This window comes from Trachemys scripta, chromosome 10, assembly GCF_013100865.1.
Source record: "Trachemys scripta elegans isolate TJP31775 chromosome 10, CAS_Tse_1.0, whole genome shotgun sequence".
Lineage (NCBI taxonomy): Eukaryota > Metazoa > Chordata > Testudines > Emydidae > Trachemys > Trachemys scripta.
Genome location: NC_048307.1, coordinates 51,806,902 through 51,832,409, shown reverse-complemented (window position 1 = coordinate 51,832,409; position 25,508 = coordinate 51,806,902). Strand labels below are relative to the sequence as shown.

The following is a 25,508-nucleotide window of genomic DNA, read 5'->3' as shown; positions in this document are numbered from 1 at the left end:
AGTAGACACTGAATAGGACTAAACTATGTACATAATAGTTTTTTGCCTTTTGTTTCATAATAAATTTTATTTATATAACCCTTTTGCTGATTTTTAAAGTGTTACATAAACAGGACAGGTGAAATATTATCATGTAAAGCAACCATAAACACATGAAAAGACCTAGGTTTACAATTTATGATTAAAACTCTACTATCTACACAATATGCAAAAACTTAAATATCTTAGAAACAGTAGCCCATCAGTTGTTTTAATTGTCATATTTGAATTCAGCACATCAAAATACATAATAAATAGCACATTTTATCTCTGAAGCAGATGACTTCTCAAAAATTGTAAACCAGGGTAATGGGCCAGATTCTGCACTGTGCCTCCTGAAAGTTGCAGCACAAAAGATGCAACCCAGAAGACAGAGCAAAGGAGACTTTATGCCACCTTTTCATTCATGGATTCCAGCCTTATGTCAGGGCCAAAATGGATCCTGGCATAAGTTAGAACAGCCCAGGAAGTTCTGAAATTTATGGCAGCCATTTCAGGCTGTTTATGGGTTGTACTGCAGATACTTCCCCTTCTGCTTCCAACTTGCCCCCGCCTGTGCTTCGCACGCTCCATACAATGGGACTTGTAAGTGGAACAGCACTGGGTCTGCTTACATCAGCCCTTCATTGGGGGGAAAGTCTCTTTGCAAATTATTTATGGACTTTATTGGCCACTGGACTGGCATACATCGGCAATGCTTGAGTATTTTGAGAAACATCTTTTACACTTCACAATAACTTTTTTAGTTCAGGAAAAAAAAACATCTATCATATAAATTATACATTTTAAGTAAGAAAATTTAATATCAGGCTAGTATTTAAAATTATTTTTAATTTATCAAATTGTTCATAGATAACTACATCTTTTTTAGATCAGAAGTGCACAGCAAATCTTGAAATGCACTTCAGCTACAGTATAAACAACATACATTTGAAGAACCCTACTGGAAGAACTCTTGTTGCTTTCCTGTGGCTTTCTTTAAAAAATGGGCTATTATCTTTTAAGTCATTTTTATACAAAATTTTGAAATTAAGACTATAGTTTAAATCCTGAATTATCTTTGGGAAACTAGGAGGGTATGAATTAGTTTTCAATAAAATTAAAATTCTACCTTATGTGCATCAACTAGAACAATTCCTCCTTTTTCAAGTGGCTCCTTCGTACCTATCAGCAATTTTCCGTCTGAATAGCCAACTGCAAATGGTCTGTCTTCACTGAACCACGCAAGGCATGTGACAGAAACTATTGGAACAATAAGCACAAATAAAATATCTTAAATTACAAGCTAAACTGTTCAATTCCCATTGCATTTAGCTCACCAGAAAAAAAGGTTACTTACTTTTTTGTAACTATTGTTCTTTGAGATGTGTTGCTCATGTCCATTCCATTCGAGGTGCGCGCGCGCCCACATGCGTGGTTGTCGGAGATTTTTGCCTTAGCAGTATCCATAGGGTCAGCTGTGGCACCGCCCTGAGTGCCGCACTTATGCATTGGTTTATCAGGCGTCGCCAACCCAATGCCCTCTCAGTTCCTTCTTGCCGAGGTAATGGTAAGGACATGAGCAACTCATCTCGAAGAACAACTGTTACAAAAAAGTAGGTAACCGTTTTTATTTCTTCGAGTGCTTGCTCCTGTCGATTCCATTCTGACATATGAGGCTTTGGAAAGAAGACAGGTAAGTATATGTCCCAGCCAGTATAAAACTGGGAAACTACCTTTGGAAGAAATGCCGGGTGTGGTCGCAGCTGGACCTTATCCTTGTAGAATACCGTATAGGGAGGACCTTAACCTTGTAGAATATCGTATAGGGAGGTTCCGAAATAAGCACCCTGATCTCAGACACCCTGTGGGGTGACGTTACTGCAACCAGAAACAAAACCGGGAGAGAAGCAGGAGAGAGCAGGAAGCCAGAGGCATGAAGGGAGGCCCTATGAGCCTCGACAGCACGAGATTCAGGTCCCAGGGACGAACGGGATCCCGGATGTGCGGGTAGAGACGCTCCAGACCTTACAAAAACCGGGCCATCATGTGGTGAACTAAGATTGACCTGCCTTGCAACGGAGGGTGGAAAGCTGAAATAGTGGCCAGGTGGACCTTGATCGACGACAGGGACAAACCTTGGAGTTCGAGGTGCTGAAGATAATCTCTGAGCTCCCTGACATTGATATAGAGGGCCACATCATCCTGCAACCAGCAGCCCTGCATTTCATACTGGCTGGGCCCGCCACAGGTCTGGGTCCCCTACCACTCCCGGGAGTCAGCAGTGGATCCTTTGGTGGGCTCAGGGCCCCAAATGGGGAGGCACGTCCATGTTGCTCTGGAGTGGACGGGCAGCCTGAACTGGGTCCTTTGCCTCATAACACATTGCCTTTCTTGCCCGGTGCTGGGAAGCCGTATTTTTTGGTCTTCTTTTTGAGCACCGGCGACAGAGAGCGGTGTTGGACAGAGCCCGGTGCCAGGGGTGTACTATGCACAGAGGCCAAGGTTCAAGGGGTAGAGTCCAGCCGGAATGTCTCGGAAGCCATTCAGGAGGGCAGCCTCCATGAGGAGAGCCCTCGAATGGATATTGCACTCTCTCTCTGGGTCCTGGGTCAAAAGATTTTACAGATACAACACTTGTCCTTCACATGTGATTCCCCCAAGCACTTGAGGCAGCTGCTGTGTGGGTCACTAACAGGCATAGGCCTGTTACAGTCTGAGCAGGGCTTAAACCCGGGAGACCAGGGCATGCCCTGCCTGGGGCGAAGTCCCCGATGGGACTCTAACTTCTAACTAACTACTATAAACAAACTATTTACAAGGCCCTAAGGCTCAAAGTCAGAAGAGATGAAACCGCTAGTTTTGCTATGCAAGGAAAAGTGCTCCGATAACCACCACTGGTGGTAAGAAGGAACTGAGAGTGCATAGGGCCAGCGGAACTCCAAGGGGACCCTATGGATACTGCTAAGGCAAAAATCTCCAATGATCGTGCACGTCCTAGAATGGAATCGACATGAGCAAGCACTCGAAGAACTTTTTGTATTATAATTACTTTCAGAAAACAAAAATGACATGAAAAAATACAGCTTAATGAAAGTTAATACAGCTGTTTACTTTATGTTTTTTATTCTATGCCTATCACCTTAGATATTTAAGTACTACTGTAGTCATACATTTCTATCAACATAGCTATTTTATAGGAGACAGTATTGTAAAAGCTTTTTGTAGTAGTTTAGATATCAATGCAATTCTAAATATACATTTCAACAGAATGAGCAGAACCTACGTATTTACCCAGCTACCCTTCAAGTTTTATTTAATATAGTATTGCCACTTCTTTTTTTCTTCTTCTACATTTTAAGTGGGATTCAAAATGGACAGTCCTTGTCTACTCTGAATAAGTTAATGACCAAAAAATTTCAGTCGCAAGTCATGCCACAATACTTACAGTCAGAAACCATGAACTTCCCACTGCACACGCCTTTCATTCAAGTCACTATTTATACGATTTTGCCCCATTTTTTTTTTAATTCATGCATTTGCTAACAGTCTATCCTAAAGAGGGAGGCAAATAGCTTTCCTGTTCTAGCCCTGATTACTTCTATGCTTTTCTCACAAAGTCTGTGTTTTCTTTTGGGAAGTCTCTTACGATTTCACTGTCACTAATGGAGGTGCACCAGTTACAGTAACACTGTCTCTCCCCCCGAATAGCTAATGTAGATAAGATCAAAGAGGATATGTATGTCTTTTTTCACACATCCAAACTGTAACTGTTAGGAAAGGGAGTCTTGAATCCTACGTTGCACACACAGCAATTTAACAATAACAATTACACTGTTTATTTGTAGTTGTAAAAATATCCCTGTTGGAAGTTTAGGCATTAAAAGAATGAAAATGGTTACCTATTCTACAGCAATTGCAGATCTTCAAGATGTGTAGTCCACATAGGTTCCACTTCTAGTGTGCATGCATCCCATGCACACAAGATGATATTCTTTTGACCAGTAGTGTATACTGGTGCTGCGCCTGCACTCTGGATGCCCCCATGCCCTTCCACTCGAGGGCATAAAGAACAGAATGGGCCAACTGTCCCTCAGTTCCTTTGCCAATATGGAGTCCAGATGGCCTAGGACTCCAGAGTAGCAGGGTAAGGAGAGTTAGGCATAGAATATACGTGGACAGCACATCTTGAAAAATGACAGTAGCTGTTTTTTCTCTGAATGACTGTCCTCATGGATTTCACTTCTGATGACTTGCAAACTCTGACCACATCAGAAGGTGGATGCTAGGAGTCCTATTTAAATAATGACTGCAGAATATCACTGCCCAAGAGAGCATCATATCTTGAGGCCTCAACTGACGAATAATGCTGGATGAAAGGTGGTCTAATCCCCATGTAGTTGCCCTGCACATTTTTAACAGCGATGCTTCTTAGAGAAGTCACATACTTCCTTCAACACAGCTGGGCAACATTAGACTTTGGACTTTAATGCTGCACCTTATATGGAAAGATATTCTTGCACTTTATATGTTAATTGACTAAGCCACACAATTTCCTGTGTGTTGTGTATTAAAAACAGAGATAAACTGAGGCATGCAGAGGTTAAGTGACTTGCCAAACATCACACAGAGTCAGAGTCAAGAACAGAAATCAGGAGTCCAGGCTCTCTGCACCATGTACATCAGTAACATGAATCATCATGCTTTAAGGCATTAACTGGTCACCAACTGAGGTCAGGAAGAAGTCTCTTCCCCCATGGTAAGGTAGTGCATTATGAAGTACTGTCCAACATCATACACGAGATAGTATGGCGTACACCATTCTGAACCCTGGTGGAATGGGCTCTAATCTGTATTGGTGCTGTATTTAATGTAATTAGATACCCATTTAGACAATTTTTGGTTGGATATTGCCTGACCAAAGTGGACACTGCAGGGGTACCATCTTGATGCCACAGACAATAAGAAGGAACCGAGGGACAGCTGAGCCTGCTACACTTTTTATGCCCTTGGGGTAGGGAGTTGGGGATAAGGCTAGAGTACCCAGGGTGTAGACACAGCTCTAACAGACACTGCTGGACAAAAAGAATCCAATCTTGTGTTTATGGGGCATATGTGCACTAGAACTGAAATCTGTGTGGACAGTTCTTCATAAAACTGAAGTACACTCTGCATTTTAAATATAGATGACAAAAAATGTGTAAGTTTGCAACTTACAAGTTTTCTTTAGAAGTATCAGCATGGTCACCTACCATCCTTTCTGTAGCAATGCTCCAGTTCTAATCGATGCATGGTTGAAAGATCTACAACTTCAATAAGCCCAAGAGATCCATCCATACGACCTACTAATAATACTTCTGGAGTGTCTCCTGTCCATGCTGCAGATGGCCCTTCTTCTGGCCAAGCTAGAGCAGATACCCAATGTGGCTGAAGGTCTAGTAATCCTTTTCCTCCTAAAACCCCAAAAATCTGTTACTATAATACTTCATTTTACTAGAAATTAAAAGACCAAAGAGTACGTTTCAGAGGACAATGTTGAAAAACTATGTATACAACTGGGACATACACTGCTGATGAGCCTTAACATCTTTTAAACTGACATATAGTATATGATTACAAAGTAACTGGTTACTAACTTGCCATGAAACAAAAATCAATATGTCTCTAACAGCATCACATATTGAACTAATCTTCAAACTAATTACTCCAGAAAAAGTAATTCAGAGAAGAAGGAAGTTAAATTTTATGAAAGCCTGCAGCATTCAGACAATGATGCTTTCTCCTATGGAATGCCAGTAACCATATAAATGAAACAATACACTGAACCAAGCATGTGTCAAGCACAGAGGAACAGTTCTCTATGGAAACATCCAAGATTGTCAAAGACTGTAATCAGTGATTTCTGCAAACATTAGGCGTTAGACAGGGATCCTACAGCTGTCAAAAGGATTAATGCTCTTCTCCTTTCAGAGTTAGTCTCAAATGTACCATTTTGAGCATTCTAGTGCACCTATGGAAGGAAAATGTTGGAACCTTTTTGAACTGCTTTTAAAATAAACTATTTATACAAACTTTTAGAGATACCTTGTTTAAATGTCAAATATATTTTACACCCTATAAAAAGAATAGTATTTATAGGCAATGATTGCTATTGCAGTAGGCAAGTCTAAAGCCCAGCACAAATTTCTATGACTCTTTTCTTGTTCAATGATAGGCTAGAAGGATTCATGTTAACTACTGAGTTTCCAATGCCTATGTTGTAACAAATGTTGAAAAAAGGCACTAAGGTGCTAGTGAATTAGCTGGGTTCAAAGCACCTAATGAAGGATGGTTGGCATATTAACTGGCAAGTAAATCTGCTAAAACACCTACCTATACAAAAGTGCCATTTCTCAGCAGCTTTTAAATAGCTGTCATAGACACAGGTTATACTATTAAAAAAATAAAAATAAAAAACACATGCATCATACCATTGACTTGCCATATGTTCACCATTTTTTCCAAAGCTCCAGCCAGATACTTGCCACTGATGCTCCAACAGATAAGAGACAAGCTAGGGTCACTGGGTGATCCCAGACTTTCTTCTGAATCACCTTCTCTACAATAAAATAAAACAGTGCACTTAAAGTAGGTATTTCCAACTGGAGAAAATGAGAAAAAGTTTAATCTATTAAAGATTTGAGTCATTTTCTGTACTCCCCATGTTGTTATTGCAGACACAACCAAAGCATAATTTCTCAATTTTTCATTCCACTTCATCCCCTAGTAAAGTTATTAGAGAGACTCTCTCTATAATCTTCTATAATCGTCCTAATTCTGACTACCTTCTGACATTGCCAACTAAACCAACCTGTTGAAACATCACAAACTTTATCTTATGCCACAGTAGAGTTTTCTGGGAAGTCTCAGGAAAACCAACAGGGAAGTTGAGTTCTAAGAACTACAGTTAGAAGAGGTACTCTCTCTTCTCAATTTCTGGCCCCAATTCTACCCCACATTGGGGCAGGTTTGCACAGCTCAATTAGAGTAAAGCTATTTTAAAGCCAGTTTAGCCAACCACAGTAGGATCACTGATTAAAGGTCTAGAAAACATGACCTATGAGAGAAGACTGAAAAAATTGGGTTTGTTTAGTATGGAGAAGAGATGACAGAGGAAAGATGATACCAGTTTTCAACTACATAAAAGGTTCTTAAAAGGAGGGAGGAAAACTGTTCTCCTTAACCTCTGAGGATAGACAAGAAGCAATGGGCTTAAACTGCAACAAGGGCAGTTTAGTTGGACATTAGGAAAAATTTCCTGTCAGGATAGTTAAGCAATGGACTAAATTGCCCAGGGAGGTTGTGAAATCTCCATTATTGGAGATTTTTAAGAGCACGTTATACAAACACCTATCAGGGATAGTCTAGATCAGTGTTTCCCAAACTTGGGACACCGCTTGTGTAGGGAAAGCCCCCAGCGGGCCGGGCCTGTTTGTTTACCTGCTGCATCCGCAGGTCCGGCCGGTCGTGGCTCCCACTGGCCATGGTTCGCTGCTCCAGGCCAATGGGAGCTGCTGGAAGCGGCGCGGGCTGAGGGACGTAGATGAACTCTCGAGGTCCTTTCTAGTCCTATGATTCTATGATCACCTTAGTGTAACGGGATTTTTTAGAGTGCAGAGCTGCTATAGCAGCTCTTACGACCTCCACTTCTCTGTGACTAGTGCAGAGAGTGCGCTCAGGGTATCCCCACACCTCATATCATATCAGCCATTGGGGCCACTGGCAGCCAGTGCAAGTTGCAGTACTCCTCAAACTGTTCTAATTTATGCTGAAGGAACAGCTCAGTAGCACAATGACACCAAGATAAGACAGTGAAATGATGGCTTTAAGTCATCATTGACCCTCCCCACTAACTTCTATTAATCACTCCTTGCCTGAAATTGGCAATTATAGCCACTTCATTTTTTTTTTGGCTCATCACAATGCCAAAAAAACTTGGCCAACAAACATCTAGTTTGTTTTAATCTCTTGTCTGGAACTGGTTTCATTTACCAGTTTGGAGAGTTGCTTGGTGAATTATTTAGTTTTTGAAAAACAGTTCATGTGTGTATTATGAGCTCTGCAAAATTCTTAATTCTGCAAGCCATCCTTCACAGAGCTTAAGAAGTCCACCCTAGAGAGAGATGAAATTTCTGAACTGTACAAAAGTGTGTGTGTGTGTGTGTGTGTGTGTGTGTGTGTGTAAGTAAAACTCCCCAAGAGACAGCTCTAATGCAAGTTTGCTAAAGCCCATAACAAATACATACTTCAAGAAACTTGCAACCAGTACATACAGGTACCTAACATACATAAATGCCATGAGGAGAAGGGAGTACCACTTCCTGCAAGGCCAAATGGCCTAGAGAAATAAGCAGTGGAATGCAAGCCCACAAGTCCTGAATTCTATTCCCACAATTAACCCAAAAATTACTTTAATACATTATAAACATATTTTTGGGCCATATCTATTGCTCTTTGAAATCAAAGGAAAGGCTCCCACTGATTGAATGGGAATCAGGACCTTTGTTAGGCTTCTTAACATCCCTATGAAACAGGTAAATATAATTTGATATACCCCAACTTTACAAATAAGGAAGAATAAGCATTTAAGAAGTTCAGGGACTTGCCCAAGGTCACACAGCAATTAGGAAAACAAAATTAAATTCATTCAAAAGTACGTTTAAGTCAATGTATTTGTAAGTTACCCTCAGTATGACAGTCCCTCTTTAAATTTATATTTTTCTTGCTAATCTTTGTTTGTTCTTTGGTAAATTTATTATGAAATAATACATTAAAAAAAACATTCTCAGGTTAAAAAAATGTTTTTTAATCCCCTTACCTGGACTACTATCTCCACCTTAAATTTTAGGATCTCTTTTCAGTTTTAAATCATTTACTTTTGATCATTTTTGTTATTTTAAATACAGTAAACATCCCAAAGAAGAATAAGAGCATCCTACGCTCAGGCAGTTTCCTATGCTCATGGGAATCCCCATAGGATTGCCATTGTGGAGCAATTAATAACAGACTTCCATAAAGAAACAACTTACAATTTGTTGAATACACATGTTTGCTGCAATGAATACTGCTTCTTTGTTACATTCCACACTCTTATAGTCCCATCATTTCCACTAGTTGCCAAAAGTCCCTTTTTATTGCACCAAAAACATGTCATGACCTGCAGAAATTAAATTAACAAATGTAAAACCAGAGTTTAAAATTTAAACGTAGACATTAATCTCATGCAACTCATTACGTTTGCCTGATTTGGACAAAGTATTAGCTGTATTATTTAAATCAATTATACTAAACAGAATCCAACAGTACCCAAGAAGAAATTTCCTTTCATTGTACAGTATTGCATAATTAGGTGCATTATTAGGAGTACTGCACACTGCTGTGAATCATCTTCTATAGGCCACTGTCAAACAAAATAGTGAACGAGACAGATTATCTATTATGCCAAAACAAATTAATACATGTGTGCTTTTAAAACAAATGTATAAGAAAAGACTTGTAATAATTCAGTTGACTTTGTGTGTTTATTTTTTTAAATCAGTTTCATGAATCCTAGAGATTTCAAAAGGTCTCAATTCTGCAACGGGCTCTATGTTGGCAGATCCCCCTGCATGGAACTCTAGTGATGTCAACAAGATGCTGCTCATGCAAAGCCATTTTTGCAGGATCAGTGCCTTAATTATTGAAGCTGACATTAGAATAAGGAACTTGAAATGTAGTTACCCTCATTCCCCACCCCTCTCCCAACTCTTTTAATTTGTCATATTTTGGGCTATAACTTACTGTGATCCTCCTCCCATTCATTTCTTTTGCAAAAAGAGGGATTAAGCAATGTTAAATCTTAATTTTAAAACATTTGTAGCTACAACAACAAAATTAGTAGCAGAAGGCCAAAATCTTTGATAAAAGTAAGCTGCACAGCAGCAACAGGTTAAATGTTTTATGGCATAAAATGTCCCAAACAGTATTTATCACTACAAAATGTTATTTATCTTTTGTGCGAAAAGACTTTTTCTATAAAATACCAGAAGTCTGTTGCTTTGCTTATACAGTTATTTAATTACTTGCATTTTTTCTGTGTTCTAAAGAAAAAGGTCAATAAAGAATAAATTATACATTAAACAATCTATTTTGGGAGGAATAATGCTTACCCTGTTCTGATGAGCCTCCAGTTTTATGAAGGAGCATTTTCGTAGATCTCCACCCATATCAGCAAGGGTCTGAGGGCTAATTTGGTTGTCTCGGTCATGTGCTGCAAGAGTTCGCACAAGCTGCTGTGCAGCCCACTGCCTATGTTGTGAAGACAACCTTGAGGAAAGGCAGCAAGCTGCTAATGCATTAGCCAGCTCCAGAGGGCCTACAGCAGAAGGATCATAGGGAGGATGGGCATACAAATGGGCAATTAAACCTGCTTAAACAAAACAATGAGATGATGTCCAAATGAATATTGATAGTATTAAACAAGCCAATAAAACATTACCCACAACTGTCAGAAAGAACAAAATTTCTGCAAAAAGATTTTTTTTTTTTAAACTAAAAATACCACAGAGACATCTTAAATTTGGAAAAACTGTTCTGATACATACTGAAAACCAGCCATCCTCTAATCTTTTTTCCACAAAGCCCTTCAGAAGCCTTTTAGATTAAGGGCGAAATACTGTCCCCATTAAAGTCAATAGGGAAACTCCAACTGACATCATTGGGCCAGGATTTCATCCTAAAACACCAGGCCTTTTAAAGGCCCCAATCCTGCATTGGGATCTATTCGCGTGAACATCTGCACCCACGTGGAGCCTCACTGGCAGTCAATGAGACTCCATAAGAATATGAACCATACACCACTGGTTTTACAACTAATTGGTATATAAATGTTTCTGATGATTATTAAGGTATGATGCTAACAACCACATTAACTTTTGTTCTTTCATGTAAGTACTATAATTTTATGCATCTATGCTTAGGAGGGTTAGATCCTTAGTTCTCTGCCTAATGACACTTCTGTGTTTGGTGGCATGTGGAATAGTAACGAAAAATGGGTAATGACTGCTTTGAGTATGCTATCTGTCTAATCAGCAATTAGTAAACTGTATCTTTTACTGTGAATTGTGTATGCCCATAAAAAAGGCTAGAGCTGGAGCAATCACTGTGATTAAGACTGAAGCATTTTACTATCTGTGAACCCTAAAGAGATGAAGTTTAGACATGAATAAAATCTCCTGAGGGCTTTTCTCCCCGTTCCACTGCCTCACTATAGGGGCAGAGTTAGAACTGAATGCCTAAGCTGTGGATTTTTATACTTTCAGATATTTGGGTTTCTTTCCAAGGAACAACAGCAACTTGAAAATCACATTTCTGCCTGAAAATGTAGCAACTATAGTTAAGTAACACCTAAGATTACTCTCATTGAAATCAATTAGTGAAAAAACATCTAATCTTTCATTTATTTTGTGAATGTAACAGCAATTTATGTATAGGCAGTTTCGCAGTGTCCTGTGTATAAACAGTTTTACTCTTGTAAACATCAACAGGGAGCAGAAACCTCTTAAAATAATTAAAAAATTCCGGACATACCATTTAAAGGGTGCTCTGTCAAAAACTGGATTTTTTTAAATTAATATTTTTTAAAAATTAAGGTGACAATGTAAATTCAAGTTCCAATCTGACTGAATTTCCTGGGTTTATAATGGTGATTTTTATTGACAATTACAAAACTCTTGCAGGGTTTTTAAAAAAAACATATATTTCTCTTATGTGCTCTCAAGCTTAACTTCAGTTTAACAAATCTATCTGGGAATATAAATGAGAAAGTGCAGATTTTTGTGAATTATACTGACAAACTATTTTTTTAAATACAAAAAATACCTTTCTTTTCAATTTCTGCTTTATCATAGTTCGGCCTCAATTTGGCCCCTTTGTCTGCCAACAATGCTACAAGTGCCTGAGTTACCACAAAGTTGGGCGATGTTACAAGCTTGTTTTCTTCTGCAATTCCTCGCAGAAAGCTTGGCAAAAATTTTCTTTGAATTGGATCATCAACTGTAGTCAAATTTACACCAGTCGCAGCAGAAATCAAGTTCTAAAAGAAAGGCAATCAAGTGAAAAATTAAATTTAACCAAATGTTTTTAGTCAAACAAAAATAAAATCTAAAATGTATAGATTTTTCAAGATCTGCAGTTCATTTGTAACCGAAATTCTCTAATTATGCAAATATTACATATAAAACAGAATTCAAGACCTGTATCCCACAAGCTAATTGGACTGAATGGACTTGTCAGTGTGAAACAGGTTGTTTGTTGCTTGCTGGTTCAGGGACAAAGAGTTTAATGTGTTATTGTCATTAATGTCAGGTAGGGAATTTAATCTATTGGAGAATTTTGAAAGCTTAGAAAGTTTTTGGTAGGAGAAGCAAAAACAAGATAGGTAAGAAAATCAATTACTTCATCTCAAAGTAGTTATAATTCCTTCACTTGCATACACTTCACAGTCAGTAAAAGCAAATCAATAATGAGCTTGTGTGCTACAGAGGTTATAGATATACATGACACCTTGCGAAATATATCCACTTTTTTTCAAACTTGAATATACCCGTTGGGTATAGTTGACTCAATAAAATGTAGGTAATTTGTGTAACCAAAGATTGTTCCCTTTTAGAGTGACCTGTTAAGCAGCAATTAAAAAAAAACAAACAAACAAACAACAGATTCATGTTTTCCTTGGCAGATATACATCCCTAGCATCCAAATAAAGATACAATAAAACAAACTTGTGCTGAAACATGAGGGAAAACTTCAAAAAGGGAATAATCTCTTCCATTTTACTTTCATCTTGATTCTTTTATAAAAAGAAAGGTGATAAACATGAACAAGTTTCAGCTACATTTTTCAAGCAGTCCTTTGTCATGGAAATAACTTTTCACATCCAGTTGCACATTGTATGGTGGAGCATACAATATTCTTGGCATGTTAGAGCCTTTTTTATGTAAACCATTTTTCACAAAATTTACCACTTCGATGCACACATAAAAATTTCAAGGGTAAAATACCAGAGTTTTAGGCAAATGTTTGTATAGAAATAACAATCCTACCTGTGTACACAACTGTACCAGCAGTTTTGCAGCACTAGGAGTATTTGATGCCAAACAGCCTACGGCTGTACTCAGGTATGCCAGGCAAGATATAGGCTTGCTTGTTTTACTATGTACTCCTCTAGAACGCTCTGTAGTACTGGACATAGTGGATGGACTTGTTGAAAGGCCTGCTCTCCCTGCTGCAGCCAGGCACATTAATCGAACCAAAGTTCGGATATCTGTTAAACCCAAGGACTCAAGACCAGCCGCAAGACTACAACTGGACCCACTGACCAAAAAAAAAAAAAAAAAGCTTTAGTTTAAAAAACAAAACATTTTTTTAATGTTAGGTACATAATAGGAAATTTCATCTTGCATACAATGTAACTATTACTAAGTGCCATTAATAAATAGAATACTGCTTGCTTGATTAGTGGGAAATTATTTCCCTAGAAAAGGGTAGGAGAAAGGAAGTATTACCCCCAGTTTACAGATGGGAAACTGAGAAAGAGTCCTGATCTTGCAAACAACAATGTGCTAAAACTTTAAGAATGTGTGCAGTTGCACTTCAGAAGAAGGGAATACTCATGCTTACAATTAACCACAGAGATAAGTATGCGCAGTACTGGGGACTAAGTAACTTCTTCACGTCCACATCTGCATCCTAAATACCCCCATGCTGTGGTATGAGTGCATACAAGACTCCTGTACAGAGGCAAGAATTTAACCCTGATCTCTTCACTCAATATCAAGTGCCATAACCACAAGACCACCCTTCCTTTACTGATTTAGCTTTAGAAATTCTACCATCTGTCTTGTCTATTAGACTGTAAGCATTCCAGGGAAGGGACCATCTTACACTATGTGTTTCTACAATGTGCAGCACAACTGGGCACTAATCTCAGTTGGGTCCTCTAGGCATTAACCATTATATATAAAGGAAGAAGTGTCTTTTAGGGAAGGAAAGTGAAGAGGCATGGCAGACTGCGGTAAGAGATGGCACTCAAAAGAAAGCCCTCCTCATAAAAGCAGCACCAAATTATTTAAAATGAGTAACACTGGCCCCACCAGATAACACTGAATCCCTAGTAAATACAAGTTGCTAATTAAATCCAGAAGAAATAAAGAATGTCACAAACCTGACAGACAATAGTGAGAGTGCTCTCATAACCATGGTTCTTGCAAGAAGCACTTGGGCTGCTGCTGTCACTCTTCTTAGTGCCATAACACGGTCATGTGGATTTACTAGAGCAGCAGCTTGTTCCCCCAGGGTTATCCTGCCAGAAGAACTTTTTTCTATGGAGCCATGACAGCCTTAAATGTAATAATGATTTGAATTAGTGTTAAACAAAAAGGGACAATTTTAGTGTGCTATTAAACACAAAACTACTGTATACAAATTAATACAAATTTTGCAGATTTCAGTTTGAGAGTCCTTATAAAAACTAATCATTGTTTGTATACTCCTAAAGTTCTATACCCAATTTAGCCTCTTTAAATTTTCAGCAGATTGGGAACAATTTGACAGCAGCCAAAATGCATTAAAAAAACCCTTCAAAATAGTGGGCTAGAGACAGACCTCACTACTACAATCTGACCTAGCATGGACCCCTTGTGAGAAGCCCATTTAAGTTACTGTAACTCCCCCAGGGGCTCAGAGGTCCATGAAGGCCATTGCAGGACTGGGGCCACAGTGTTAACAGAAAATCACAGGTTTAAGTCTTTTGTCAATATAAAGAGTCTTGTCTCTCCATCACTACAGCTTCTCTAAAAAATAGGAAAAATTAAGGCCTGACCACATTTCCTGATGTTGGGAGGCTGGGTAGACTGACTGACTCATGATATCATAACTGCCCCTATAAGCACACACCAAAGAAAACAAAATGTCTGTACTTTAAATTAGACTTGAAATATACCTCCCTCGCTCAAATTTACCTATCTGCATCAAAGTCTCCTCCATACTGTTGGTGGCCGTGACCATTGCAACTGATGCTCCTAGTGGATCACTGTCAGGGAACTGAACTGCCTCAGGTACAATACGGCGATCATTTAACCCCAGGGGGCCAGCCAGTAACTCAAATTCCTCTTCTCCTGTCAGCTTTTCATCTTCATCAACATCCAACATATCCCAGTCTTCTAAGGTTGGAGAAATAAACAAGGGTTAGGCACAAAATCTAAACTAGTGCTATCAACTGCAATAATGGGATGCATTTTAAGTAATAGCGTGCTTGTGAATTTAAATAATTTCAATGGATTTAAGAACCTAGACTTAGTGTCATAAAATATGAATTGCAATCCGCATCCTGATTTTTATTAAAAACAACCCTCATCTTTAGAGGCTTGTATAGATACAGTACAACTGAAATTAAAAAAAAATCTAAAATTGCTACATTTGTACAATTTCTGTATTTCTTGTATAAAAAAAAGTTGTATGGATAACATTTCTCAAAAGTAAGTGGCATATGTTATGTGACCACTTGTAGAATCAAACCAACTAGTTATCCTTTATATCCTGTAAAGTAAGAAACGGGAAACTCAAAGAGAAGGTTACTCAACTTGTGCAAGTTCTTCGAGATGGTTGTCCCTGTGGGTGCTCCACTTTAGGTGTCTTGGAGACCTGCGCTTCTAATCAGAGGCTTGGTCTACACTACCCGCCCCAATTCGAACTAAGGTACGCAACTTCAGCTACGTGAATAACGTAGCTGAAGTCGAAGTACCTTAGTTCGAACTTACCTTGGTCCACACGCGGCAGGCAGGCTCCCCCGTCGACTCCGCGGTACTCCTCTCGCGGAGCTGGAGTACCGCAGTCGACGGCAAGCACTTCCGGGTTCGACTTATCGCGTCCAGACTAGACGCGATAAGTCGAACCCAGAACTTCGATTTCCAGCCGTCGAACTAGCTGGTAAGTGTAGCCAAGGCCAGAGATTTGTAGTAGCAGTTCCCTGGTTGGCCGTGCATGCCAGGCAGCCATCTCGCACCACTCTGAGCAGTTACTCTGTGCGCACAGCCAATCGTCCCCCAGTTCCTTCTCTACCTCAGAGGATCGACGTGAAACTCTGAAGAAGGGGGGGGGGGGTAGTGGAGTACGCACAGGGACAACTATCTCAAAGAACCTCAGTTACTGCACAAGATGAGTAACCTTCTCTTCTTGTTCGAGGAGTGTCCCTGTGGGTGCTCCACTTTAGGTGACTGTGCCCCTCAATGGAGGGGAGGGGCTTCGGAGTTGATTTATGTGCAGCAGAGAGGACCAATAGTCCAAACTGGGCATCTGCAGCTGATTGTTGTTCTAATGCATAGTGTTTAGTAACGGTATGGCCTGATGCCCAGGTAGCTGCTTTACAAATGTCCGTGATGGGTACATTATTGAGAAATGCTACAGATGTGGATAATGCCATAGTAAAGTATGTGCGAAGTCCAGAGGGAGCTTGCATATTATAATTTTGGTAACATAATTGAATACACGTAGATATCCATTTCAATAGCCTCTGCTTGGAGATCGTTTGACCCTGAGAACGTTCTGTTGTGGATAGGAACAGGATGATTTTTTAAATGTTTTTGTTCTTTCTGTATAGAAAGCTAGCGCTCTGGGGACGTCCAGTGTGTGGAGGGAGGCATCCCTGCTGTCAGCATGCAGTTTTGGGAAAAATACAGATAAGTAAATGGGCTGGTTGAGGTGGAAGGGGGAGGCAACCTTGGGTATGAATTTGGGATGCGGTCGCAAGATTACTTTGTCTTTGAGAAATATGGTATAAGGTGGGTGTACCATTAGGGCATCCAGCTTTCCCACCCTTCTTACTGACATGATGGCTACGAGGAAGGTGACTTTCATGGAGAGATGTAACAGCGAGCAGGTCATGTCTAAGAGACTATGCTGGAGAAGGAATTGGGTAGTCCCGTTCTAATGCCTCTCTTGGTAGGCGACGGCCCACCAGAGGCAGGGGAAAAAAAAATCCTTTCTTCTCTCTTTTTTTATTTTTTTTTTTTGCTAAAAGGGAAAGACATTTTAGAGAGAAATTAATAAAGAAAGGGTACTAGTTGGAAAAAACTAAAATAATAAGAAATAGCTAAAGCTGTTGAGGGCGCTGCTGTTGTTCCAACCGAAGCCAGGGGTGGTCGAGAAGGAACTGTGCGGCAGTTGGCTGCACGCATGGGGTAACTGCTTGGACCGGCGCAAGATGGCTGCTGCACATGCGCAGCCAACTGGGGCACTGCTACTACAAATCTCCGATTAGAAGCACAGAGCACTAAGACACCTAAAGTGGAGCACCCACAGGGACAGTCCTCCAAGAAGAACCAGCAGGTATAGTGCCAGAAGATTCCAAATGCTGCAGTTAGTGAAAAGCCTAGACCAGGAGGTGGGTTTTAAATAATGCAGTAAAAATGTCCAGACTCATGCTCAGATATATATTCAAAGAGAGTGAGTTCCAGAGGCAGTAACTGGGAATGCCTTGCCCCCATATTCATTATAAAGTACAGTAACTCCTCACTTAACGTTGTAGTTATGTTCCTGAAAAATGCGACTTTAAGTGAAACGATGTTAAGCGAATCCAATTTCCCCATAAGAATTAATGTAAATGAGGGGGTTAGGTTCCAGGGAAATTTTTTTCACTAGACAAAAGACTGTATTTTTATATATATATATATATATATATATATATATATATATATATATATATATATAAAGAGAGAGAGAGAGAGAGAGAGAGACAGACTCACACACACACACAGTATAAGTTTTAAACAAACAATTTAATACTGGTACACAGTGATGATGATTGTAAGCTTGGTTGAGGTGGAGGAGTCAGAGGGTGCGATATTTCCCTTACTGCTAAATGATGAACTAGCAATCGGCTGAGCCCTCAAGGATTAACTCTCTCACTCTACAGGGCAGCAGGAATGGAGGGAGATATGCGCATTTCCCTTTTAAGTACACTGCCTTGTTAATTAGATCAGCTTGCTGAGACAGCAGCTGCTGCAAACTCCCTCTGTCCTGAGCCCTGGTGTGTGTCGCCTGCTCTATGGAAGATGGGGTAAGCGGGGTGCAGGAGCAGGGGGACACCCTGACATTAGCCCCCCCCTCTTTCTTCCCTCCCCCCCGCACAGCAAGCAGGAGTCTCGGGGAGCAGCTCCAAGGCAGAGGGCAGGAGCAGCACATGGCAGTGGGGGAGGGACAGCTGCAATTGCTAGCCTGCTGGGCAGCTGCTGCACAGGGAACTTAGAGGAACGGGGAGCTGATAGGGGGGTTGTTGGTTCACCCTGATTCCAAGCCCCTACCAGCTAGCTGCAACAGGCTGTTCTTCCTGCAAACAATAGACAAAGCAGGCGACTGCCAAACGACGTTAGAAGGGAGCATTACATAACTTTAAACGAGCATGTTCCCTAATTGATCAGCAACGTAACAATGAAACAACGTTAACTGGGATGACTTTAAGTGAGGAGTTACTGTATTATGAATGTGGTTTTGGGCTTTGTGCAGTTATAGGGCCATTTTTACTCTTTTCCCTTTTCAGGGGATATATATATATATATAAAAAGAATAATTTAAAAGTATGATTTTAGTGATAAAAAAGCTTGATTTCACTCTGGGATTGACAGAGAAGTCAATTAACGTGGTGCTGCCCTCCTCCACCTTTGTCACTCACCTTGTGGAATGGAAACACGCTAATTTACACACACAGAGAACCTCAGCATCTCGTAGAAGCTGAATTTGCCCCTGTAACTGGGTGCTGGTCTTGGAAGATGCACATGAGCTTCCCCACATCCTGTTCCAAGGCTCTTCCCTTTAAGGCTGAAAGGGCTGAGCTCAGGGAGCACATGACAGGTAACTGCAAGTTGCAATCAGCACTTGCTATAATAGAAACAACCTCCCCTTAGTAGAGACCTCCCCAGGACCAGAGAAGGACCTGGGTGGGACTCTCCATAGGAGCCAGGAAGGGGGCTACCTAGCACAGGAAGGACATGTTCCCTCCCTTTCTCAACTAGCAGAAAGCACGAAAGTATCTGCTCCTAAATGTTTTGTATTATTTTGAGCCTTTGTATCTTGTGTTGATTAATAAACCTGCCCTGAAGAAAAAGATGTGGCTATAAATTTGAGTATGTGGGCTTTTTTTGGGCTCCTCCGACAGGCAAACCTGATCCCCAACATACAGTTCTTGATTGCAGAAACTTTTATTAAAACTTGTAGCATAATCAACCAAACCACCAGTCATTTCACATACTCACAAGTCACAAAGGGCAGGAGAACTGATTTTTTTTATTTAGAATTTTAAAAATGAAATTAGCCTGAAGAACATATTAGAATGATTTTGAAGTATAACTTGCAGTACCCTTTTCATAGCAGATTTATTTGCACGAAAGGAGAGGTTACTTACCTTGTACAATAATTTGAGTTCTTCAAGATGTGTCCCCCTCTGGGTGCTCCAATATGAGAATGTGGTGTGCCTACACGCTCTTGACTAGAGATTTTCATCAGCAGAGCCATGGGTCCGCGTCTGCATTCTAGACAACCTCATGCTGTGGTGTGAGGGCATATGGGGAAGGGTGGACCTGCTGCCAATCCAGTTACTTCTCAATTACAAACATCCAGTTAGAGATTCATGGTAGTGGGGAAGGAGGGTGGGTAGTGGAGCAAAGAACTCAAGATACTGTACAAGGTAAGTAACCTCTCGTTCTTCTTCAAGTAGTGTCCCTATGGATACATCAGGAGACTTCCAGGAAGTACCTCCATCATGTAGGCGGCTGCGAGGTAGTGGATTCAGTATGGATCACAGGACAGCATTACAATAATCTGCATCAGTTCTGGAAGCAGGCACGAAAGTGTAATGCTGATAAAATGTGTGTCAAAGACCAGATGGCTGTCCTGCAGATATCTGAGGTATATTTTTGAGAAGGCCTACAGAGGTAGATTGAGCCTTGGTGGAATGAGCAATTACCGTCGGGGAGGTGGGGGTGAACCCCTGTGGCTTTGTAACAGGACAAGACACATCCTGTAATCCACCTAGACAGTCTTTGGGTTGAGATCAAATGTCCTTTCATTTGTTCGAAAACGGAGATGAAGAGACATGGGAAAGCCCAAGAGTCGCGTCCTGTCAAGGTAAAAGGCAAGAGCTCTTTTAACATCCAGTGAGGATCAGTGAGGTCTGGGGTAAAACACCAGTAGGTGAATCTCCTGATTAATGTGGTATTCAGGAAAAACTTTAGGAAGGAGGTGAAGGTGTGAACTCAAAGTCATCTTAACCCACTAGAACACCATGTACAGTGAACTTGCCATCAAGGTTCCAAGCTCCCTACTCTCCTGACTAAGGTAATGGCTATGAGGAATGAGGCCTTGAGGGACAAATGAAGGAGGAAAACTCTCCATAGATTCATATGGGGGTTTCCTTAGAGCACTGAGAATTAAGTTCAGGTCCTATGGTGGAGTTGTCTTTTTGACAGGCGGGAAGAGGTTGAACAAGCCCTTGATAAATCTTGCAGTGGTATGGTGGGTGAAGACTGAGAACCTTTCTATGGGAGGGTGAAAATCTGTGATAGCAGCTAGATGAATCTTAATGGAGCTCTGCGATAAGCCTGTGGTCATTAAATTCAGCAGGTAATTGAGAATGTAAGCCAAACAGGACTGAAGAGGAGATATAGACTGACAGCTGCAGCAAGACTGGAAGAGTTTCCACTTCTGCAAGTAAGTTTTCTTAGTTGTAAGCTTTCTGCTATTGAGCAGCACCATTTGAATTTCTGGGGAACAAACTTGTTCTTTACCAGAGAGCCATAGAGTAGCCACATCTTGAAGTGAGGCACCAAGAGACGGGTGCAGGTGGCTGATCCTGACTCCTGAGTGAGGAAAGTCAGCTTCAGGGAAGGCATAGAGGCAGCTGCAGGGACATGCAAACCAGCTTCGGGAACCACACCTGTCTGGGCCATGATAGCGCTATGAGGATGGCTACTAATAGTTTCTCTTGTTTCATTTTGTTTAGGAACTTGAGCAGTACTGGCTTTGGGGAACAAGTGTATGGCAGGATGTGAGGTTAAGTAATAACTAAGATATCTCCCATTGAGTTGTGGCTGTGCCCTCCCCTCGAGCAGAATTGTCTGCACTTCACGTTGAATGGTGTCGAGAGAAACAAGCCAATCTCCCAGTTCCAAAGAGGGCACTATCATTGCTAGGGTCACTACTCTGAACCACTGGAAGCAGACAAAGGTATTTAAAGTGCTGAGGTCGAAAATTGGTCTCCACCTCCCACCCAGCCCTGTTTTTCTTTGGGACAAGGAAGTACCAAGAATAGAATCCTCTTTCAATGAAGTCTGGTGGAACAGTTTTGATAGCTCCCAGAGCTAGGATGGATTATATCTTTGGCATTAAGTGGTCTTTGTGAGAGAGGTCCCTGAAGAGGGATAGGGAAGGAAGTGTAAGGAGCTGAATAGGATGGAATAATCTGTAGAAATCACTTCTAGGATCTGAAGTGATGAGCTCCCAGGAACGAAGGAAATGGGAGAGATGATCTGGGGATGGGGGGGATGGATGGGGGGGGGGGGACAGGGACAGGTGCAGTGTATGATCTGGGATAGATAGTTTGTGACTCTCAACCAATGGGTCAAAACAGGCATTTTGAGGATGTCACAGACTGAGAGGTTGCTAAGAAGAGGGCGAAAATCTGGGATTTTGGCTCGGGCAGTGGGGAGGGGTTCAGCTGGTCTTATAGTGGATTGGGCAAGACTGTTGAGACGTCTGCGATTTGATATCTTTTCTTTTTGTTGCAGCTGTACAGATGTCCAAAGACTGAAGTGTTACCCGGGAGTCTGTAAGAGAATGAAGGGACCCATTCACGGAATCACTAAACAACTTAGGCCCCTCAAAGGGATCCTTGACAGTTTTTTGTGCTTCCAGGAAAAGCCAGGAAGCTCGATGCATGAATACTGTCATAGCCAGGGAATGTGAAGCTTGTCAGCGGCATCAAGTGAGGCCTGGAGAGACCCCTTGGCAACTGTCTGGCCTTCTGTAATGAGGGCCTGAAATGGTTCTCTCTGCTCCTGAGGCAGATGTTCAATAAAAGATGAGAGTTCTGAATAGACTGTGAAGTCATATTTCGCTACCAGGGCTTGATAATTAGCTACTCTGAACTGCAAGGAGGCTGAGGAGTAGCTCTTGTGGTCCAGAAGGTCCAACTGCTTTAGCTCCTTATCAGATGGTATTGAACAGGATCAGTGTTACCTTTTCCATTTGTTAACAACTACAACAACCAGAGAGAGGAGAGGAGAGGAGAGTGGAAGGAAAAATATATTCCGAGCCTCTTGATGGGATGGGATGCAGTACCTTTTGTCAGCTCGTTTACACGTGGATGGGACAGTAGCTGGGGTTTGTTATATCGTGCATGCTAGGTTATGCAGAGCATCGTTGATAGGAAAGGTCTGCTACCCTTTTTATAAGGTCTTGGAAAGCCTTAAAAGTCATCAGTATAAGAAAATTGGAGAGTCCTGGCAGCCTCATATGGTAAGGACGAAGACTTGTAACAAGGTGGAGTTTCTTACTCTTCTGTTGGTTCCTCCTCTGAGAGATGTATCTGTGGGGCAGGGCCTTAGGGAATCAGTTAATGCTCCTGACAAGTCCTCTTTTGAGAGGGTAACCTGTAAAAACGGTTGCCATAAAGAGCCCTCTAAGCCCACTGATGTGCAGCATAAGGGAAAGAGGCAGGACTCCAAGGTTGACCTTGCCAGCATAGCCAGGTGTGCTTCCTGCTAAGAGCCTCCCCCTTCAGTGGTAACCTCAAAAGAAAAAGGCTGGAAGGGAGAGGAACCTTGTACAGCTACCTCTGAGTCAAATGAGGGAGCACACCCTGCATCCACACGTTTGGGGGGGGGGGGGGGGGGAGGAAAGGGGGAGTAGTGCCAGTACCCAGTAATCAGATTGGCACCGGGCCTCTGGAAGAAACCTGTACTTGCATCGGTACACAGGTTTGAAAAAGAGGATGGTGAGGCAGTGCCAGATAATGTTGTATCACTACCAGCTAGAAATAAACCTCAGTACCCTCAAAGAGGCTGCATGGAGACCGTGTTGGTAGCAGTGGGCCAGTCACCAAAGATGAATATCGAGGGCAAGTAGGCTCTTGGAGGTAAGCTGGTACCAGTGCAGAGTACCAGTGATTTGGGCTCTTTAAGGATTTGCAGGTCTTCATGAGATAGGAGTCCGGACTGTACCAGGGACTCTGAATTGGGTTCCTCAGACGTCAGAATGTCAGGTCGTACTGAAGACTGTACCAAAGTGTGATCAGTACAGCTTTTGCTTCTGGCTACAGAAGACAGTAACAATGAGGACTGCACCTTGGCTCTGGACTTGGGAGGCACTAAGCCTGATGCTCGTGCTGCTCTAGACAGCTTCTCAGTATGCAAATGGTCTTCTTAGCTGGTACCCTGGACGCAATACTAGAGGGAATAGGAGCCTCAGTGGCACTAAGATTGGGATGTGAGGTAGGCACAGACTTGCGGACACTGCTGACAAAAATCTCTGATCAAGAGCGCACTGTCTGCACACTTTGAATAGTGTCCCCAGGGGTGTTCCATATTACAAAGTAGTATATTTATGAAGGATTGAAAAAACATGTAACAACAGTTTCATAAAAGTAACGTATCTTCAAAAACTCAGAGTAAAGAAATACCTTCATAGACACTGTCTTGCTTGCCTATTAAGTCAGGAGCCTGGCCTTTGTACCTGCACCAAACAAGAAGAATATTTTATTAAGAGCATACTAAGTAACAAAATGTCTCAAAAGAACAATGATATAGACAAATATATTTAAAAATAGAACTATATTACAGTTAGGTAATATGTAAAATGTTTTCTGAGGATTGCTACTCAGGAACAATAGTCTATATTCAACAAAAGGCCTGTTAAGAGTGGGAGTCTTATAGCATACAACCTTAAAAAAAAAAAAATCCATTTTGTGATACTGAAAAAAGGATGCTAATACTTCTAAAAAATACTGTAATAGCTTAGTTTTTAAAGCTGCTGGGCCAATCAAACTACTTACTTGTTTCTTAACAAGTAAAAATGGATTCAAGCAGGGCTTGAATCTAGGCTCCAAGACTTGTTTATTACATGTATTTTGGAAAATTATTAAACGATGAAAAGATTTAATTTTCCCTTTCCATAAAAGGTGTGATCTTAGAAAGATTTTTAATCTCAGTTACCACCAACAATATTGGTGCGAACTGTAAAGCCGGCAAAATCAAACTCTCCTTAAGATGCATACATTGATGGACGTTTTCAATTTTCCCTCTTAAGGAAACTTCCCAAACCTAATGAAATCTCCCACCACAATTTTCTTTTGTACCTTTCTGATGTTGATGTCTTGGATTTACTTTTCAAGGCCAAATATTTCTCTCTGCAGCTGCCACACAATAGGTAGTATGGATTTCCACTTCCACATTCACCACCGAACCATCCATCCACATAGGAACCATTGCTACGATAGCCCTGTCGATTTGCACTACGGCCACAACCAGGGTGATTTCTTTTCATGTGTTGATTGAAGCTGACAACACTGGATTCACACAATTCACAAACCACCACTTCTTCTCTGTCTTCAGACTCACAAACATGCTGTATAATATAATTTTCATATGAAATTACTAGATATAGAATAATTATGCTCATATTAGAAATAAGAGTACTTCTATTTTTGTTAAGTGGATTTTTCTATTTATGTCTGTTAAGCATGCATGACAGTATTTGTGTTGTAGGTTTTACTTAGAAGCAGACCAGAGGTGGCTAAGTTATTGTGGGTGGGGGAAGGTGGCAGGTGTCTTTCCCTTTTTGATTGTAGTACATTTCCATAAAAAAAAAAAAAAATCTTATACTTGTGCACTCTCTCACCTTGATCAAGTCCAGTTTAGCTAGCCCGACCTTCTCGTGTGTAATAACTTGTTCTTCAAAACAAGTATAAGTAGTTGATCTTTCAATTTATGCTTTCACAAAGTATAGAAAGGATGATTTAGAAAAAAAAAGGGGGGGGGGAGAAATCTGTCCCAATATGTCACATTACACTGGTCTACAATTTTTGAGAAGTCGTCTGCTTCAGAGATAAAATGTGCTATTTATTATGTATTTTGATGTGCTGAATTCAAATATGACAATTAAAACAACTGATTGGCTACTGTTTCTAAGATATTTAAGTTTTTACATTTTATGTCTATGTATATTGTGTAGATAGTAGAGTTTTAATCAAATTGTAAACCTAGGTCTTTTCATGTGTTTATGGTTGCTTTACATGATAATATTTCACCTGTCCTGTTTATGTAACACTTTAAAAATCAGCAAAAGGGTTATATAAATAAAATTTATTATGAAACAAAAGGCAAAAAACTATTATGTACATAGTTTAGTCCTATTCAGTGTCTACT

General features: G+C 40.8%; 1 protein-coding gene across 7 annotated transcripts in view; it reads right to left on the bottom strand.

Annotated features, from left to right (window-relative positions):
* Positions 1-25,508, bottom strand: part of HERC1 (HECT and RLD domain containing E3 ubiquitin protein ligase family member 1) — a 206,680-nt gene that overhangs the window by 38,618 nt on the left and 142,554 nt on the right. For 5 of the 7 annotated variants that reach the window (XM_034783387.1, XM_034783390.1, XM_034783391.1 and 2 more), the window contains exons 45-55: positions 24,440-24,708; positions 23,765-23,817; positions 15,057-15,257; positions 14,261-14,435; positions 13,140-13,410; positions 11,917-12,130; positions 10,206-10,465; positions 9,087-9,214; positions 6,489-6,616; positions 5,271-5,471; positions 1,151-1,281 (exon numbers count right to left, since the gene is read on the bottom strand). In XM_034783387.1, the coding sequence (XP_034639278.1) occupies positions 1,151-1,281; positions 5,271-5,471; positions 6,489-6,616; positions 9,087-9,214; positions 10,206-10,465; positions 11,917-12,130; positions 13,140-13,410; positions 14,261-14,435; positions 15,057-15,257; positions 23,765-23,817; positions 24,440-24,708 (2,031 nt within the window). The remainder of the gene's footprint in view (positions 1-1,150; positions 1,282-5,270; positions 5,472-6,488; positions 6,617-9,086; positions 9,215-10,205; positions 10,466-11,916; positions 12,131-13,139; positions 13,411-14,260; positions 14,436-15,056; positions 15,258-23,764; positions 23,818-24,439; positions 24,709-25,508) is intronic. The other 2 variants (XM_034783388.1, XM_034783393.1) reach the window with 2 other exon arrangements.